General features: G+C 40.5%; 1 protein-coding gene across 4 annotated transcripts in view; it reads right to left on the bottom strand.

The window, feature by feature from the left end:
* Nucleotides 1-18,753, bottom strand: part of TMTC4 (transmembrane O-mannosyltransferase targeting cadherins 4) — an 85,954-nt gene that overhangs the window by 22,532 nt on the left and 44,669 nt on the right. For 2 of the 4 annotated variants that reach the window (XM_037799853.1, XM_037799851.1), the window contains exons 6-14: nt 14,501-14,601; nt 11,147-11,239; nt 10,757-10,921; nt 9,870-10,072; nt 8,400-8,571; nt 8,181-8,312; nt 2,062-2,150; nt 1,784-1,891; nt 1,534-1,675 (exon numbers count right to left, since the gene is read on the bottom strand). In XM_037799853.1, the coding sequence (XP_037655781.1) occupies nt 1,534-1,675; nt 1,784-1,891; nt 2,062-2,150; nt 8,181-8,312; nt 8,400-8,571; nt 9,870-10,072; nt 10,757-10,921; nt 11,147-11,239; nt 14,501-14,601 (1,205 nt within the window). The remainder of the gene's footprint in view (nt 1-1,533; nt 1,676-1,783; nt 1,892-2,061; nt 2,151-8,180; nt 8,313-8,399; nt 8,572-9,869; nt 10,073-10,756; nt 10,922-11,146; nt 11,240-14,500; nt 14,602-18,753) is intronic. The other 2 variants (XM_037799852.1, XM_037799854.1) reach the window with 2 other exon arrangements.

Raw genomic sequence — 18,753 nt, 5'->3', positions numbered from 1 at the left:
TTTCCATGATGGGTAAGTGATTAGATGGTGTCTTCCATGCTATATCATAACTAAAAAATGTTTTGCATTTCCTAAATAATAAACACATGCAAATGATCTCAACTTTAAAATTTATAATGCAAGTATTATTTGCCCCTTTAAAGAGACTTAGGCAAAGCGGGAGAGGTAAAATATGCCACTAGTGAGTCCCATGTTGCTGTCACCTTGTTCCCTCCATCAATAAAATTCACTCTCTCTACCACTCACAAAATCCTGGCTACCCTGTGGAGAAAGAAAAGTGTTAAAACCAAACACAGTCACATCACAGTGAAAACTGAAGCCTGGTTTTTCAATAAATTTAAAGCCCTTAACATTTTCTAGGTTGTTCTCCCCAAACAGTCCCCCCTCTCCTCTGACCTGACAGGTCTCTTTGGCGAAAGTTCAGACAGATCACAGCTTCCCAAAGGCAGGCCCAAGGGTGGGGTACTGGAATCACCTGGGGAATTTTGTTTTTTCTTTTTTAACTACAAATTTGTGGAGCTTTGGTTCCTTAAGTCTGGGACAGGGTGTGGTGATTTGGATGCACAACCAATTTTGGGAATCACTGGTTTGGGTAACACCAGGACTCAGTGAGAACAAGAAGATTTAGGCATGAGGACAAACAGGCACCTCTTTAGGATAATTTCATGTAATTCTACTTATGAGGTGACACTCTGGGAAACTCACATCACCATACACACTTTCCAGTTTAGCTAAAATGAACAAAACGTGTTTTCCTTAACAATTTTATCTAAGACCAAATAACAGTAGGACCATATGTATTCATTTTCCTGAAACCAAATTAAAGGGCTGGTTGAGGAGACAGGGATAAGCATTCTTGTTTAAAGTGTTTGGCTATTTGTATATTCGTGTGTAAGTTTCATTTTCTCTGTCAAGAATAGCAAGAGCAATCATATCTTTATAAATATTCTGTCAACAGTCACAAAAATAAAGGCACTATGAAACACGTTATTTTTCTATTGCCATCAAATACCTCAAAGCCCTTTCAAATAGATCGTCTCCTCCCAGCCTTTCTTTTATCTGAGAGAAGCTCAGTCAGTAGAGATGCTCTCTGGGGATTTGGGGAGCGGCTCCCCCGAGGAAGGAGAATACTGGGAAGCTCAGAAATCACACAATGGGTTTGCTTTTTTAATCTCAGTTTTTATTCAATTCATGTTTTAAAAACAGAGCGACTGATGTTTATCGGGAAGTCACCCCTCGGAGTATTGTTTTACAGGGCACGAGGGACTTAACATTTTTTAACTTATTCCTTGGTTTACCCTATTGCTTTTGTGAGCTCTTAAACCTGACTAATTCAAGTTGGATTGCTCTCTAGAGCATTTTAAAGAAATTACCTCTGAGGAGATCAAATTGCTTCCTTCAAATGAGATAAACATATGCGAAAGAACTTTATAAATGTAGAGTGCCAGATGTGTGCTACTACTGTCATTTTTATTATAAATAATTAAGAAATAATCATTTTTCCGTCCGCAGCCACAGGGCACCTATGCTTACCAAACGTCCAAGGTTGTAGTAACAATCTGGGTATTTTCTTCTGTGTTTAATCGCTGTCCGGTAACTCTGTTCCGCTGCCTCAAACTGTTTCAGGCTGTTCTGCACAATGCCTAAATTCATCCAGGCAGCAGCAAAGTCTGGCCTAGGAGAGCATTAAAAAAAAAGATAAACAAGACAAAGAAAGTCTCAGGTCCCAGAATACAGGAACTAGTTTCTTTGTCACTAGCCTAATGATAAAAACAATGCTTACTGTATTTGTACAGCCAAAGACAGCAGCTCCTCGGCTTCCTGGAGCTCATTTCTTTCTTTTAAGATATTTCCGAGATTATTCATGGCATGAACATACTTGGGATTTAATCTGGAAGTTGAGAGAGAAACCAAGCTGTGGGTTAGAGCTCAGTTTTCACCGAACTCTCAGGAATTGGCAGAGATCTTTAAGCTGGGATTTTAAAGGGGGTAGGTTTTTAACCCCAGGAAGTTAAAACAGTACATGGATATAAATGATATTTCTCAAGTAAGATAACATGCCTGCAGTACCTTACAGCTTCCCTGTAGTATCTGATGGCAGCAGTTTGGTTGCCTTTATCTGCCAGGTTTTTGCCAACATTGTAGTGAACCTGAAAATACAGATAGTGATTTGGCTATCAGCAGGCAGACTTCCTTGTTCAGAGGCTGGGTACCTAACTTATCTTCTAACTGAATTCCAAAGGTTAAGGTATTTCCCCACCCCTTACCACCACCCTAAAAAAAAATCACCCCCCAGAACTTTAGCTAAAACCCTCCAGAAACCCTCCAGAGGGTAGGTCTGGGACTTGCTTGTGCTTTAATCCTTCGCCCCATAAGAAAAGATGAGAAGAAAGGCAGGTTGTACAATCAGATATGACATGACAACAGAACGACAGAAGGAAAAGGACCCAAAGAACTTGCCAGAGAAAACTAGAAAAAGATGGAGCTGGGCAGTTTTTACCACTAAACCTCAAAACCCCCTCCTCCAGGTCAGCCAACCAACCCTTAGAGTTGAGATGGTAGAAGTCCAATCCCACACGTACATAAGAGGAAGACACAATTATTTCACCTGCCCATTTTTAGTAAATCCAGCCTTTACTTATATGACACCTTTCTTCTGTAGCATTACGAGCATTTTACTTTATGCCTAATAAAATACTCCCTCTCTCATTCCGTCAGTTAATGACTGAAGCCCACTGTGTGCCAGACACTGCTGTCAGCTAGAGAAACCACGGAGAGCAAAACCCAGCAGACCCTGCTTCTGGAGCCCCCGGCGAATGGGGGAGCTGCAGATGAGTGCAAGGACCACACTGGCCATGAGCGACTGCAGACAAAGGAGGGGTGAGTCGCAGGGCTGCCTGGGTCACAAGGGCCTGGTTTGAAGGAGCCAGGAAAGGCCGTCCTGAGGTTGTGGGTGTAGTAAGCCTGGCCCGGTGGAGGAGGCTGATGTGTTTGAGCACCCACGAGAAGCCAGTGCCGCTGGAGGGCAGAGGGCAGGAAGAGCAAGGCTGGAGGGCTGGGGAGGCGCAGGGCCTGTGGGAGGGTCCCACGCAACAGCAGGAGGGCTAGTCTTTGCACTAAGAGCAGTTGGAAGGCCAGTGCAGGGTTTGTAAGCTAGAGGCAGGAGGCTGGCAGAGGGTCATAATCCGATTTATGTTTATTTAAAATAAATCGCCCTGGCTGCATTGTAGAAAATAGATGCGAATGGGGCAGAAGCAGCTGCCAGTGTCCTGTGAGAGGCGATGACTGTAGTCCAGGCGGGAGAGAATGGCAGGCTGGACCAGGGTGGTGGTGGTGATGATGAGAGAAATTTGAAGGGTATTAAGGAAGTAAAAAGCATAGAAATTGGTGATGGATTGGATATGAGAACAGAGGAAAGTGTCACGAATGCGTCCTCGGTGTCTAACTTTCAGAACTGATTGGATAGCGATGGCTTTCAAGGAGACGTAATCAGTGCAGAGGTTTGTTTGGGACAGAATGGACAGTAGTCATGCTGATTTTGAGATTCTTTGAGAAATCTGGGTGGAGAGAGTGGGTCAGAACCTGAGCTCAGGAGAGCTCAGGAGAGGAGTAGGCAGGCAGGGACTCCCAGCAGCAAGAGCCTGTGAGCCAGTGGAGAAAAACTCCTCCAAGCCCTTTTACTCTTCCAAGCAAACCAAAAGCAGAAGAAACCAACAGGAAATTCAGAAACATAAAAAGAGAAAATGAAGAGAACTTTTAACTGATTGAAGGAAGAGGGTGATAAAGTAGGTTAGAAGAAAACAGGACTTACAGCCAGAGACCCAATAGAAATGATCAGGTCGTCTTAATCTGAGGCCAATTTATGACCTCTTCTTGATTGCACATGAGTGCAGAATAAATCACAAAGAAAGGAGCTGGGACCAGAAGGAAAAGCAGGGCAGCAGAACTGCATGGGTCCACTAGGACTATTATCAAAAGTATTTATTAATATACAAAAGCTTCTTTTGGAGCCTTACAAAGTAAAAGCCAATAGCAATCTCAGAGGAGATAATGTTAAGGAAATTAATTAAATTATGTATATTAAGTGTGATTAATAATAAAAATAGTAATACCAGTAGCTGGCATGTGCCAGGTGTGGCATTTCGCACTGAAGACACATTATCTCTAGTCCTTTCAACAGCCCTGGGAGGTGGCTGCCATCACCCTTCTGTGGAACCCTCAACTGTTTCAGCAACTTTGAGTGTCTTACCCCAGGCCATGATGGTGGATTTGAACACAGGCTCCAAGGTCTGTGGTTCTTCTCACTACATCAAGCCCATTTATTAGGGTGCTGTCTGAAGATGGACCAACAATTTCTAGATCCACTCATCCAGACCATCTTTTATCTTATTTTTTTTTAAAGTAAAATAATGTTTCTTGTAGTGAAATACAGTAATGGTTTGAATACATTCAACTAGTCTTACATCTGAACACTGCCTCTAAAACACCTCTGGAAATATAACACACCCGGCATTATAGATGGTAACCTATAGCTATAGTACTACTGCAAAAATATGAATATCTCTCAAAGGGTAGGTATAGAGCAGCATAACAACCTTTAAGCACACACATACCAGATTTTTTTAAACCTGTCAATTTTAAAGTGCATACATTTATTTTTACCTAATCTGACAAAAGGAATCACAAGCAGGGAAATCACAGGCTACATAAATGCATATGACTGTGCATCAGACAATGTAATTTAAATGTTCTGAAACAAATTATTGTCCGTTCATAGGTATTACCATCTTCAAATTATAGCTTAGAAGAGGCCCAGTTCATACTGTCGCCAGGGCACATGTTTTTAAAAGTGTGCTCGAAACGATTAGAATTTGTGCCTCCCCTGGATGTATGACTTCCCCTCCCGCCCATGCACAAAAGAACTGAAGGCAGGAGAATCCCACCTGTGAGCATGGTCCTTGCGGCTGCAAGAATACAAATACAGCTTCTACTCAGACTTCAACACGACTCCTGCTTCTTCCACCCCTAAGCTCCTGCTGCTTTCCTTTGTTACAGGAAATTCTGTTTTCTCACTAAAAAGCTCAGACAAAGAGTTCAACTGCCCTCTGCAGTATAGACAGTGTTCTGTCATACACCCAGCATGCTGGAGACCAGGGGACCAAGGGAGACAGGGCATTTTGGAAATACAAATGGCAGTTACTTAAACGGAACTAAATACCTGATGCAGCCCTAGAAGGCAAGCTTTCCATAATTAAGAACCGGTAAACAGGCTTACTCAGAGGTCAGTTTTAGCCTATGAGTTTTAGAGAGACAATTATTTGAATAGAAAATAGCTGCCTTGATAACCCATCATAAAAGAAAAAGAATGGTAAAAAACACAACACAACAAACCTCACAACCAATTTACTTAAAATAACGTTTAAATAATGAGTGATTTCGTTTCCATGGAATATAAAAGGTCTGTTTATTCCAGCAGAGGAAAAGCAGAAGAGGAAAATGATCACTGAAGCCCAGTGACACGTAAATACAAACCAAGTAAAAGAATCAATAATGAAATGCACTATTAATGCTAGTGCTAAAATCAGTTTAGTTTCAAATAGTCTGCTAATATTTGATGTTAAAAAAAAATTTTTTTTAATTAAAATACAGAAAAAACCTATAACCCATACTGGGTCATTCTTCAAATAAATGCTCATTGATGTATATGATTCTTTTCATTGTTAGAAGAATTTTAAATTGTATCACAGAGTTGATACTAAGTGCATTATACTTTTAAGCCCTAAAAACTAAAAATGAAGTGTAAATGTCCCCCATGGTAGCCTCAAAGAATTGACTATCCACCTAGTTCAATTCACTAGCTAATATCAAGTGGCTCCCATATGCAATGCAAGGCACTGGGAGGAACTCAGATGCAGACCAGGCACAGCACTACTTACACGGATGCTGCAATCTTGTACAACAGATGAGTCTTAGTGTGTAAAGCTGGGCCAATTGCCAATTGCTTTCTTAATATTCAAAGACTATCAGGTGGGGACCCGTATGGAAAATATTTCCTTTGCAATGGGGGTGAACAAAACCAGTGTCTTTCTAAATGTGATCTCGTCCCTGAAAACAATCTAGGTGTTTTCAAAAAAAAAGGAAGTAAAAACAATTTTATGACACTTCAATTTATAGTGAATAGTGGAAAAAAAAATTCTCGATATTGTTTATTCTGAACAGTATCACTGAAAAAGGTTTTTGGAAAGGTCTGTCATCACTGGGTCCATTTTGAAGATGAGGTCTTGTATTTATGTCTTAAATTTAAAGAGAAAACTACACACACGCCCATTTATAAGTGTGTGCATGTACATGTGTGCACAACCTGTTTTTTTTCAAGCCTATTATGAATGAAGTCATTTACTAGGGCAGACTTTTAGACTCAGACATCACATATGTCCCATTATCCCTCATTTTCTAGAATAACTGGGGCATAGCACCATACCACATCTGTATCTCACCACCTAAATTACTAACCTATATACTGTCAGTTTAATCCTTCCATGCCTCAGTTTCTCCTATCTGGAAAAATAAAGAAAATAATACCCTCTCTTTAAAAGCCATAGAGAGAAGATAATGGAGATTAATTATAGAGTCTCTACAAAGAAATCTGAATTCCTTGTGGGGAAGAACTATATAAATAGAAGGGGTAATTACTGCTATTCAAACAGAAAAGTAAAAATAAAGCAAATCTATTAACATTTATGAAATTAAATCACATGCAATTTATTTTTAGTGGCATAAAATAAATTGATAGGTCAGCAAATCAAATTAAAGACAAAAACTCAAAGTAATTAGCTCTTTATCAAAGTTTCCTAAATATAAAATAAAACAAGTTTTTTAATCCCTGAAAAAGACAAACTAGGAGTCAACACGTTTTGTACAATTCTTCATTTCAGGGTCACAGTAAGATGTCAACTATTCAATAGATTTATTCATATAATTTTGCCTGAAATCACTGCTTTCCTTTAAATACAGAATGTGAAAATGAGAACTCAGAGAGCTCCTTTTTTTCCCTGGAGGATCACATTTAACCATCCCAGGCAGCTCCAATTCTGATGACCCAAGAGAGAATGTATTACTATCTAATAATTATAATCTATACTAACAGAAAATTCTTCTAACCTAAACCCTCCCCATCACCTCTGTTTTGAGCAACTAACATTTCCTTCCCATCCTTTAGTGTAACAATCAGGACTAAAATCAGCCCAAGAAGGATAGCATTTCTTGAGCACCTACTATGTGCTGAACACCGTGTTAGAACACTTTAAATGCAGTATTGCAACTGAAAAGTTAAAAAAAGTTTAGTTTTTCCCAAGAGGCACAGCTGGTTAAGTGAACAGCTTGGATTTATCAAGAATACAAGTGAAATACATTTCTATCAGACTGCTTCAATAAAAAAATTCCTGGCACTGCTTCAGAAGGTGATTGAATCAACTGGAACATGAAGAAGACCTTGTTTAAGTAATTTGCTGTTTCATTGAAAACATTCAGTGAAAACACTATCGTTGATAATGAATAATTATTTCTTTTGAATCACTTTAAGTGGAATTTTAACAAATCTTATGAATCATAAAAAACAAAGAAAAACAAAATCTGTGGTCAAGGTCTTGTGCTATATTCTGCATAAAGGTAAATGTTCTTTTACATGTTGAACTTAAAATATTACCTAGTTTCTAAAGAATTGGGGTAGCTGGTGTTGGATACCTGAAACTATCAAACTACAACCCAGAACCCATGAATCTCGAAGACAGTTGTATAAAAATGTAGCTTATGAGGGGTGACAATGGGATTGGGAAAGCCATAAGGACCACACTCCACTTTGTCTAGTTTATGGATGGATGAGTAGAAAAATAGGGGAAGGAAACAAACAGACAAAGGTACCCAGTGTTCTTTTTTACTTCAATTGCTCTTTTTCACTCTAATTATTATTCTTGTTTTTTTTTGTGTGTGTGCTAATGAAGGTGTCAGGGATTGATTTGGGTGATGAATGTACCACTATGTAATGGTACTGTAAACAATCGAAAGTACGATTTGTTTTGTATGACTGTGTGGTATGTGAATATATCTCAATAAAATGAAGATTAAAAAAAAAAATATTACCTAGTAATACAATTAAAAAAAAAACATGGCAACCAACATACCTTAGCATTGAGAGGACACACAGACAGGGCACTTCTAAAAAGCTGTTCTTCATTCCGCCACTCACTGCTGCGAATCATGCATCTCAGCATGTTTAGGAATAAAATTCCCAGTATGATAGCAGCAATCAGTTTCTTAAGAATAGAGAGACATGGTAAATATCACTAGTAAAATCCAGCCAATCATTTTGGTTAGAAATGGCACAACTCTTGAGTTAATACCTTTTTTTTAGCATGTTTACTTAGAGCTCCAAATCCGAAAGTCAGCAGCACACAGTACCCAGCACTGGGGAGGTAGAGGACTCTCTCTGCCACCACAAAGCCCACTCGGAAGAACAGGTTACATGCAGGAAGAAATGGGATCACAAGAAATCCAAGGCCCAGAGTAAGGATCCTGGAAAATGAAAAGTATTTAAAATGGCTATTCTCAGGTTCTCAAGAAAAATGTCCTACTCAACATTAAATTAAAGATACAAACCATTTTCTTCCAGGCCATCAATTGAGAAAAGGTATCATCACCAGCAAAAACTGATGAGTTAGCAAGGCAGTATTGGGACAAGACATAAAAATACTACTAAGATACGTATCAAGAATAAGGATAAAACTTACAAATCATACAGTTCATATCAACAAAGTTAGAATGATTACATTTGTGAGGTCTTATTAATTCACCTTCTCCTAACTATTTACAGATTGAATAGCTCAGTGAATATTGGTCCCAAATAGTGCAATATAGTTTTTATGGAAAAAAAGTTTTCCTTCCTAAACTTAACAGGGAAAATAATAGTTAACTAGTATAAACTTTATAAAATCTGAAAAAAACTAACATAATTTTTGGTTGTTACATCACCACAAATTTCAATCAAGCAAGCAAAAAGAAAGCTTAGCATTGAAACATTTCTGGAACTAGTCAATCATTTCCAGTGTCCTAAATGATGCAAAAAGATGAATTAATCCAGACCAGAATGGGTGGCTCCCTTCTAGACCCTGTGCCTAAGTATTTTTTTTTATTTTTTATTATTAAATCCTGTTTCATATATATAAAAGAATTCGAACTAAAGTTTCTTGCCCTTTAGAATTACAAACCAATTTAAAATACAAGTAAACTTAGAACTTAGTTTATTTTGAGAAATTACTAATTTAATTCCATAAACACATGCTTAAAGGAAACCATCTTAAATAGTTATCTTTTTCATGAAATCATTTGTTTTTCTCAATTATTTTCTCAATAACCTTAAAAAAATCTTTTTTTGAGAAAGAATAGTCTCTTTGGGGCAGCAGTTTATTTTGTACCAAACAACAGAAAGAAATCACTATTGCATTCACCAGGGTTTTATAAAGAGAACTGTGAAATAAGAGGTACAACGCACATCAATTACACTTTCTGTTCTGACCATAAATTACTCTTTACCACCTACAGCGAAAAGGATCTCAAAATGCTATTTCATTGAGGGCAGGGGCGGGGGAGAGAAAGCAGTCATCCAACCCCCCTCCTCTGGGTTCACTCCCCAGTAGTTGATGTTGGCAATGAACTCCAAATGGATGGAACTCATCCCAGCCATGAAAATGTATCTGAAATAAACATTCTTAGACATCACTTCTGTAAAATCATCAGAATGATCAGTGCTGGATTTAGCAAAATGCTTCTGACTCAACCCAGTGTGGAAGTTAAAATTCAGCGTTGCCTCTTACCTTCTCTTATGGCTGTCTTCAGAGCACAGGGCTTGGCATATTAGGCCAATTAGGCAGAACCAGAGTGCGGCTAGTGCAGTTATTCTCCAGTCACTGACTGACTTAATGAGGGGTATGCAGCCCATTGACCAATCAAAACACAGCCACCAGGGACACAGCAGCAGCCATGCATTCAATGAATAGTAGTAATTATAGTTTATGGCCTGTCAGTCAAAAGGAAAACAAACATTTATTTGATACTGACCTTAAAAATATATATATTTATATCCTAACTTTACTTTTAAGGCATCCATATATGTCTGTTAAAGGAAAGAAGTTGTATAAAATAAAATGTTGCCAAATGGGTATGCCAATTTATTCATTCATATGCATTCAGATTTTAACAGATAAAAATACAGCAAAGTCACCAGACCAGGCTACACATTTGTTTTATTTCTGGTCAAACCATGACCTTTTTACGTAGTGATGCCCAAAGTCTGTGACCCTGGAAATCTGAGGCCCAGGGGTCATCTATGTCCCTAACTACATAAGAACAGGGTTCTATAGTTCTCTTGATTTCTATCTCTATGAAATGCACAGAACTTGCAGCTTCACAGTCTTGCCTTTGGAAAAAGCAAGCCTAAAGAATTAAGGGAGTCTTGACTTTTAAGGAACCACCCCTCTTGTGCTTACAAAAGAAATACAAGGAGCACAAACCTCCTCCATCCCTAGTGATAAAAACCTGGCTTCTTTCCAGAATACTCCTTAGTTGATAACAAACCCACCTGGAGGCATCCCATTTATTAGGGATATTTTGGGCCATGGGGAGTGAGATGAGGAGGGATGAAGGATTTGGTGATTTGGTGGGGGAAAGGAAAAAATCCAAAGGGAAGAGGTTCTGCACACACCCTGACCAGCATGCTGTCAGCAAAGGAGGCTGGGTTGTCCACCTCAGTGAATGCTGGGGGGCCCGTGCCCATGATTGTCCAGCGCGCGTAGAGCATGGCTGCCCCTCCGGAGGTCAGGAGAATCATCCGAAATAGGAGACCTCTGTTCCTGAGCACGCCCATGTTCTGCAAGGAAACCGCAAAGCCACCGATGTCAGATTTTCAAAGAGAACTGTGGACAAGCAGGTACAAATGCACAGAGATCCTGCCTGAACGACTTTGACGTTGTGCTCTAAAGGGCTGGCTAATTTGGAATTCAAGATCACAAGAAATACTTTGAAAATGGCATTTAAAATCGGCTGGTTCTTGACATTTTCAATGTCTGGGTTGGAGACAAAAGTACATACTCACCTCTAATGACTTGTCCTTATGTAGTACCTTCTGTACAATTTCTGGAATATTTAATTTGCCTATCACCAAGATGTCAAATATTGCATTCAAACCCTAAGAAAGCAAAGCAAGGCAATCAATGATGGGAAAGCCTCACTCAGATTTGTTAACAATTATACTTCATAAATTTATTCTGCAAATCTGAATCAAGATAAAGAGTGGAGTGGGTTAGATAATCACAGACCTTCTCAGTTCTAAAAACAAATTCCATGTTTCTGTGAAATTAGCTCATGGTAATCTATTAAATCAAATTTATTATCCAGTAAATCCCTGTTAGTAATAATTTCATAATCTGTAGATAAGACTATGGAAATTTTTCCAGAGGTCCCTCTCTCCTCTACTACCCTCTTTTTTGATAACTATCCAACAGACTTTTAGTTCATATAATAGTTACCTGGACAGTAATTATGCCTAAGAAGATAGAGATGGCCACCACCATCTGCAAACCCAGCCACATAAGTAATTAAACCCCCAGTCCTTGCTGATTTTTTGTAAGTTTGAAGGGTTTAGTAGAAGCAGGCGTAGAACCTATATAATAACCCTTGTTGGAGTTCTGGAGATCTCCGAGGCTCAAGCTCCTAGTTGTTTTCTAGTTTTCCCATCTTTCTGGGCACAGGGCCAGGCTATACTTCCCAGCCTCCCCTGTAGTTAAGTGTGGCCACATGACTGGGCTCCAGCCTATGGCATCTGGGTAGAAGTGGGTACCATTTCGGAGGTTTGGTTAGAAAAGCTGCGCCTGCCCCACACCTTGGCTTCCCCCTTCCAGCCAGCTATGACGGAGATGATGAAGACGACCAGGTTGGAAACAACCCAGTGAGGATGGTGGGACCTCTATCAGCCTCGGCCTGTGGTGTGGAGGATGCACCTCTGTCAATAAGAAGCCCTGCCCGTGACTGCGAGGGAAACAATAACTTTAATCCTGTTAACTCACTGAATTTTGGGAGTCTGGTAGTGCCTAGGCTAACCGTCTTCAGTAGCACCATCATCAGTTTCTTCTAGCAGGTGAAGGCTGCATTTGTAACTATTATACGCATAATTACAGGCCTTGGAGTCTTGGATTCTATTTTCTGCCCTGAAATGGACTTTCTACAAATGGCACTGCTGAGGACAGCCTCGTTTAGCAGAACTTCCTATCTGATCTGGATAAAGTGGTCTGAAAAAGACAGTTTATATGGTTCAAGCTGCTCCTAAATGATTTGGGTCTTTCTAATGTGGGGCTTTGTGGCCATGAAGATCATAAATCATCAGAAGTCAGCAGTAATTCATGGTTTTCAGTGAAAGGATGACAATCCTACTTAACCCTGCTCCGTAAATGCTGGGAGTCGTTAATTATCCAATACAGAGGCCAGTGCTGGGTTAACCCTTTGAAACAATCCTGAGTTTATTCACCCATGTGAGATGCCATCTTAGCAGGTCACAGAAGGCCATTAACGCCTGGGTGTAAGCCATTTTCTAGAATGCAGACCCTGTCTATGTAACTGCAGCCATCTTCTTACACATGAATGGAAGCAGGAATCACCCAGCGTCCCGATTAAAATGGAGATTATAATTCCTTGGGCCAAGGGTGGGATATGAGATCCTGAATTTCTCACAATCTCCCAGAGGATGTGGATGAACCACACTTCGAGAAACAAGGGTTTAGGGCAGTGCTTCTCAACAGAGGATGATTTTGCCCACGTGTGTGTGCGCACACACACACACACACACACACACACACACACACACACCAGGGGATGTCTGGTGGGGCTGCCACTGGCATCCAGTAAGTAGAGGCCAGGGTTGCTGTTAATCTCCTGCAATGCACAGGACAGCCCCTGCAGCAAAAAATGATCAGGTCCAAAATATCAGAAACAAGTGTTTAGAGCAAGGTTTAAATCCTGGTTTAGAAAAGAAATAACTCATGAGAGTCAAGTATCTTTCCACACGAATTCCTTTATGCCGTTTCCTTGCTGGCTAACCTTAGTTTTATACATAGATCCTAATGAAACTGCTGGTCTTCACCTTAACTTGTGTCAAACCCCAAAGAGCTTTGACTGTTCTCTTTCCCAAGTTATTCCCATATGGGCCATTCAAATCCTTCATCTTTGTTTTCCATTTTCCTACCTTTGCTCACAGCCCTAATTTCTAAATTCTCCTCTGATAATGTAAGGCAGAAAACTGGGTGGAACAGAGGAAAAGGAAAGTGGATTTCAGTGCTTTCCCTTCTTGAGACATCAATCCCAGCCTGTACTCAGATCAAACATAGGCGGTGTAAGCCTTTACTATTTACAGTCCTCTCCTCTCCTCTTTGGCATTCCCAGTTGAAGTCAAGTATAACCTAACATACACTCAAACTATACACTTAAAACCTATGCATTTTGCTATATGTAGATTATATCTCAATTCCAAAAAAAGTAGTTTCAAAACATTTTGGGAAGCTTGTTTTTAAAGACAGGAATAGAACTTCAGATATGAAATAGATTGAATTTTTTTTCTTAAGTTGAACATCTATTTGGGTTTTACCTTCATATCCTAAACAAAGTATACTCTGAAACACGTTTTAAAAAAACAACCAGAGTAATCTGATACATATGCTATATAACAAAGAGATTTCAAGTCTCAAAATTAAAATACAAGTTTATAAGGCACATCTGGCTTCAAAGAACCCTCTGTAAACAAAGCTCCTCTTGAAACATTAGCATTATTATATGTTCTTTATGTACTGGACTAACAATCTTTTAATTTCACTTTAAATATTCATGAACACGGGATACTTTGTTGCTAATGTTGGTTTAAGTCTTATTCTTGTTTTGAGATTAATTATAAACCTGGTTAAGTTCTAGAGAGAAAGTGAGGGGAAGAGGGGGGAAAGAGAGGGAATGAATACGTGTGAGCATGTGAGGATTTGAGTGAGTGGCAGAGCTATCATTTCTTCATTTCCAAACTACCCGCTGCCATTCATAAATCCATGATGAGAAAGAAATATACAGGGGTGAGTCCTCTGTTGTGTTTAGGGTTGCAGAAATATATGAGAGGATCTCCAAAACTCAGACCATTTTTCTCTCATTGTCTGCAAGAGAACTAATCACCATTCCTTAAGAATTTCCCATTCACCATTTCCCACCAGTTGCTAAAGAAACTCAGCTGAGACAGTCTAATTCCCCATCTGAAATGCAGAAATTGTGACAGCACATTAATTAGTTCCTAAAGGTCTACAACTTAGGCTGGCAACGCTATGCTGTAGAGGGGATCACAGAGGCAGGGCTGGCCTACACTGTCTTCATGGTGGGGACAGATGTATAGAAAGAGCATCCCTGATTGTGTCTCGGGCTTTACCAGCACAGTGATCCCTTGCTCTTTGCACAGCATGGCCACGGCTCCCAAAAGAATACTCAGCAACACCCAGAAGGTAGAAGAACGCGTTCCCTCCTTGTTACCTGCCAATTAAGAGAAAAGATAAATGTAAAGGTCAGGCAGTCCAACTCAGTCTTGTTTGCATCATGCACCTTGACTATCCACAATCTAAAAATAGAGCTTGGTCTTCAGACAGTATTTCTCAAAGGGCAAGTTTGTTAGACTCTTGCATTTCTGGGCAGGCAATGCCCTCTAAATGATAGAAACTTCCTTCATCAAGGCTCACCCTAACATGTGCCCAGAACCTTTGGGAGGCACTCTAAGGAAGCCCTAGCTACAAAGACTCCTCCATATCAGGGGCCTCATGGGGCAAGTTCCTTTTTCCCCAGCCTTCCACTTGAGTTGAGAACTCCCACTGAGATACCAAGCAATCCATCTGGTTTCAAGACGATCCCAGCAGTTGCTGCTGCTGTCGTGGCTAGTGATAGAAGTGCCAGATCCAGCTCTGGGAACCTCCACCACTCCAGGGATAAGAGTCCAGGTGCTCTGAGTATCAGAGTGGCTCACAAGCTACCAGTGTAGAACAGCTGCAACCTCTACTGAAGGATGCGCGGCTACTGACAGAGGGCTGACACCTACCTACTCGCTCCTGGGTCAGGTGGTGGCACGGGCCAACTGCTCAGGCATCTACGGGAAGCCAGTAAGAAGCTCAGGGTAGGGGTGCGCTCAAGTAGTAACTGAGGGTCCCTAAACTTTCCTTCTGAGGAGAGAGGGTCTGGTATATCTTGTTTTCCTGAGGGGTACATGCAATTTGGGGGCCAGAGCTGAACTACTTGGATAGAGGAAGGTCCACACGTAGTGCTCCCCTCTACATAGTGCTTCCTTTGTGAAGCCCCCACTGCCTCTTCTAAATAAATGAACAAACTTTTTTTTAAAAGCATAGGTTTGAGTGGGGCAAAACTGCACCTGCTTGGAGGATCAAATCATTAGCTTGCCTGGGGTGACTATGAATCTTGGTTTAGTTCCACTTAAAACCAAACACCGGGACTGAATTTCAGCTCTGCCATTTACTACGTTTACTCATTGTAGGACATTTGCTGTCTCAATGTCCTTATCTATAAAATGGGGGCAACATTACCTACTTCAGGATCTATTTGACAGAAAGAATATATAAAAATACCTGGCCATTTGTATTAAAAATACATTAAAATGCCTGTAAATTTATAGCATAACTCTGGAAAACACACAAGAAACTGACTGTAGCAGTTTCTGAACAGTTCTAAGAGGAAAAACTGGGGTAGAAGAGGGAAGAACTCTTATTTTTCACTGCATAACTCTTAGTACCTTTTGAATTTTCTTAAACCATGTGAATGTATTAAAAAGTGTATTAAAAAATATACATTTAAAAAATGACATGCTATAGTGCTGGACCCAAAGAAAGTATTCAATAAACATTTGTTGCACATGAATGAATGAGATGCCCTCAGGTTAGAGAAGGAATTTCCAACAGGGCTTGGATGTAGTAAAGGGGAGGGCTGAGGTCTTCACCTTGACACAAAATGTGCCAGGCTCATTATATAATAAAAAAGATGGACCTTGGTTCTCAAGAAGCAGTTGCCCACTGCTTGATCACGAAACCAACATTTTTAACTATTTGGTGTGCATGTGTGAGAAAGAGAGAGAGGGAGAGAGAGACACATGCAGACCCTAAATGAAATGATACAAAAAGTCTCATGAGGACTAAGAACTAATTAGCAAAGTTTTGGGGATTTCATGTCCCAGAAAGAGCCTGTAGGATCTGTGGGGTGGGGGCGCTCTGAACCTCGGCACCATTCTACATTCTGGTCAAGACTCTCTCAATTGACCAGCTCTTCAGGTGTGACCGGGACCACCTCCCGATGTCCCCACACCTGCACTGGCCAGTGTTACCAAGTTATGGGCAGGGCCCCAGGTGTGGTCAGTTTGTTGGGAAAAATGTCCTCATTCACAAATTGGTTCACATAACAAGAAAGATTTGGAAATCAAGCAGAAACAAAGTACAAGCTAACATTTTCTGACCTCAACTTTTCTTAGAAATTTCTATCAAATATCTGGTCTAAAGCACAAAGAAGCAGAAGAGATATAATACAGAAAGGTTTTGACTGTTGAAGTTGAGGCACTTTAAAGTGCTTCACCAGGCCAACAGTAAAGCCTCACTTAAGTGGATCCCATCATTTCATAAAACACAATGAACAGTCTTGTTTTAAAACCTGTCAAAACCTCCCTGTTGCCTACAGGATAAAGGGTACCCTTCAGGAATGGCATTTAAGGCCCTTGCTAATCTGGCAAGATCACACCTCCCCAGCTTCTTCTCCTGGTCTGTATTCCAGGCACACTGGCCAACTCTACAAGCTCTCAGCTTGGCTTGTCTTCATCTATTCCCTCAGGCTAGAATGCCTCTGGCAAAATCCGATCCATCTTCTAAAGCCTTCAAATGTCACTGACTCTGAAATCCCACCCCCAATCTCATGGGCAGAATCTCCTTTCTCAGTTTACTCTTTTTATTCCACAGTTAGAATGGCAACATGCTCTACTGGTAACTGCACGCATGTGTGACTGTCCCTGGGAGCAGGGACTGGCTTATTTTCAATGTGCCCTTAACTGGCCCCCTAGATTAAGTTAGTCTTTGCTTGGCACCCCACACTGGCCCACTGCAATATTCTTCACACCGTTCATTACAAATACTTGTTTTTCTGCCATCCCCCTAGAAGAGGGTTTCTCAATCTCTGCACTACTGACATTCTGGCCAGATAATTCTTTATTGTGGGAGGCTGTTCTGTGCCCTGGAGGACGTTTAGCAGCATCCTTGACCTCTACCCATTAAATGCCAGTAGCACTCAGTTATGACAACCAAATGTGTCACCAGACATTGCCAAACATCCCCTGGGTGGCAAAATACCCACTGCCCTAAACCAGTGCTACCCAGTGCTCCATGGACCTGCACCTGTGCTCTGGTTAGACATGCACATTCTCAGGCCCCACCCAGACCTACTGCATCAAAAACTGGAGGTCAGGCCTAGCAATCAGCCTTTTAACGAGCCCTCCAGGTGATTCTGATGCAGCTAAAAGTGAGAAGCACATCCCTAGATTGTAAGTGTGTTCAGTCACAGCTGCATCCCCAGCACCTGTCTGGCCTGTGGGAGTCACTGAAATTTTCTGATGCCTGAACAGCAGCTCCTGGCAGCCTGTGGAAAGGGGCCACACAAAGCACCCAGGTGAAGTGACTGCTATCTACCTAAAGGGATGCAATGAATTTTGAGCTGCTGACCAGTTGTAGATCCACAAGGTACTAACAGGCATTCTTAGCAGTCACATGCTTCTTAGAGGTGTGCGTGAGCTCCCTGCAATGCTGGAATCCCTTCTAAAACGCTTCCAGCAGGTGGCCACGTAGCTTTGACTTTAGTAACTTCAGTGATGGGTATTAACTTATCATAACATAGCTCATTTCATTTTTAAACTGTGGGGTGTTGGAATATTCTTTCTTATAATGAACCCAAGCCTGCCTCTCAAACCTTTGTTCTTAGCTCTGCCCTAGAGCAGTGACTCTCCAAATTGTTCAGGAAGTCAAGTTCTCTTTATTGAAAACTACTATATACCAATATATTTAGTCCCATCAAGTAAATGGAGGATAGTTTTACTTGCAGAAATTGATTACATGTATGTGATACCAAAAAAAAAAAACCAAAAAAACAAAAACACAAGTCACAACAACAAAAAACCTGTCAAATTAAGCATGATTGCATTTGAATGTTTGCAGGGAACTTATTTTTTTTGTTCAGCCATTTGTTAGCACTTATTAGCAGACAAGTGTTGGTAAGCCCCTAAGCTTTAAAAACATGATAGGAAAAAGAACCCTAACGTTAATTTATTGATAAGTTTCTTTAAGGATATGATTTGAGGGATGGTCAGCCTGAGGTTTAGCAGTAGACCACAGGAATGCAATTTGCAAAACAGGGGATGACAGCTCACAAGCCACAAGCCAGAGCACCAGAGACAACTGTGTCGTTTGCCATAAACAAAGGAGATATGCAACTCTCTTAAGTCTTGTCTGCTAAGTGTATTCAGCCCTTCCACCCATAACACATTTTCCTGATTCTGTGTCAAACCACTTTTAGGATTTTCTCATAGAATAGTTTATATGTCAACAGAAGCCTTTAATGATAAATGAACTCATTAATTACCATGGGGTCTCATCT

Source organism: Choloepus didactylus, chromosome 12 (assembly GCF_015220235.1).
Source record: "Choloepus didactylus isolate mChoDid1 chromosome 12, mChoDid1.pri, whole genome shotgun sequence".
NCBI lineage: Eukaryota > Metazoa > Chordata > Mammalia > Pilosa > Megalonychidae > Choloepus > Choloepus didactylus.
This window is presented reverse-complemented; position numbering and strand designations above follow the sequence as displayed.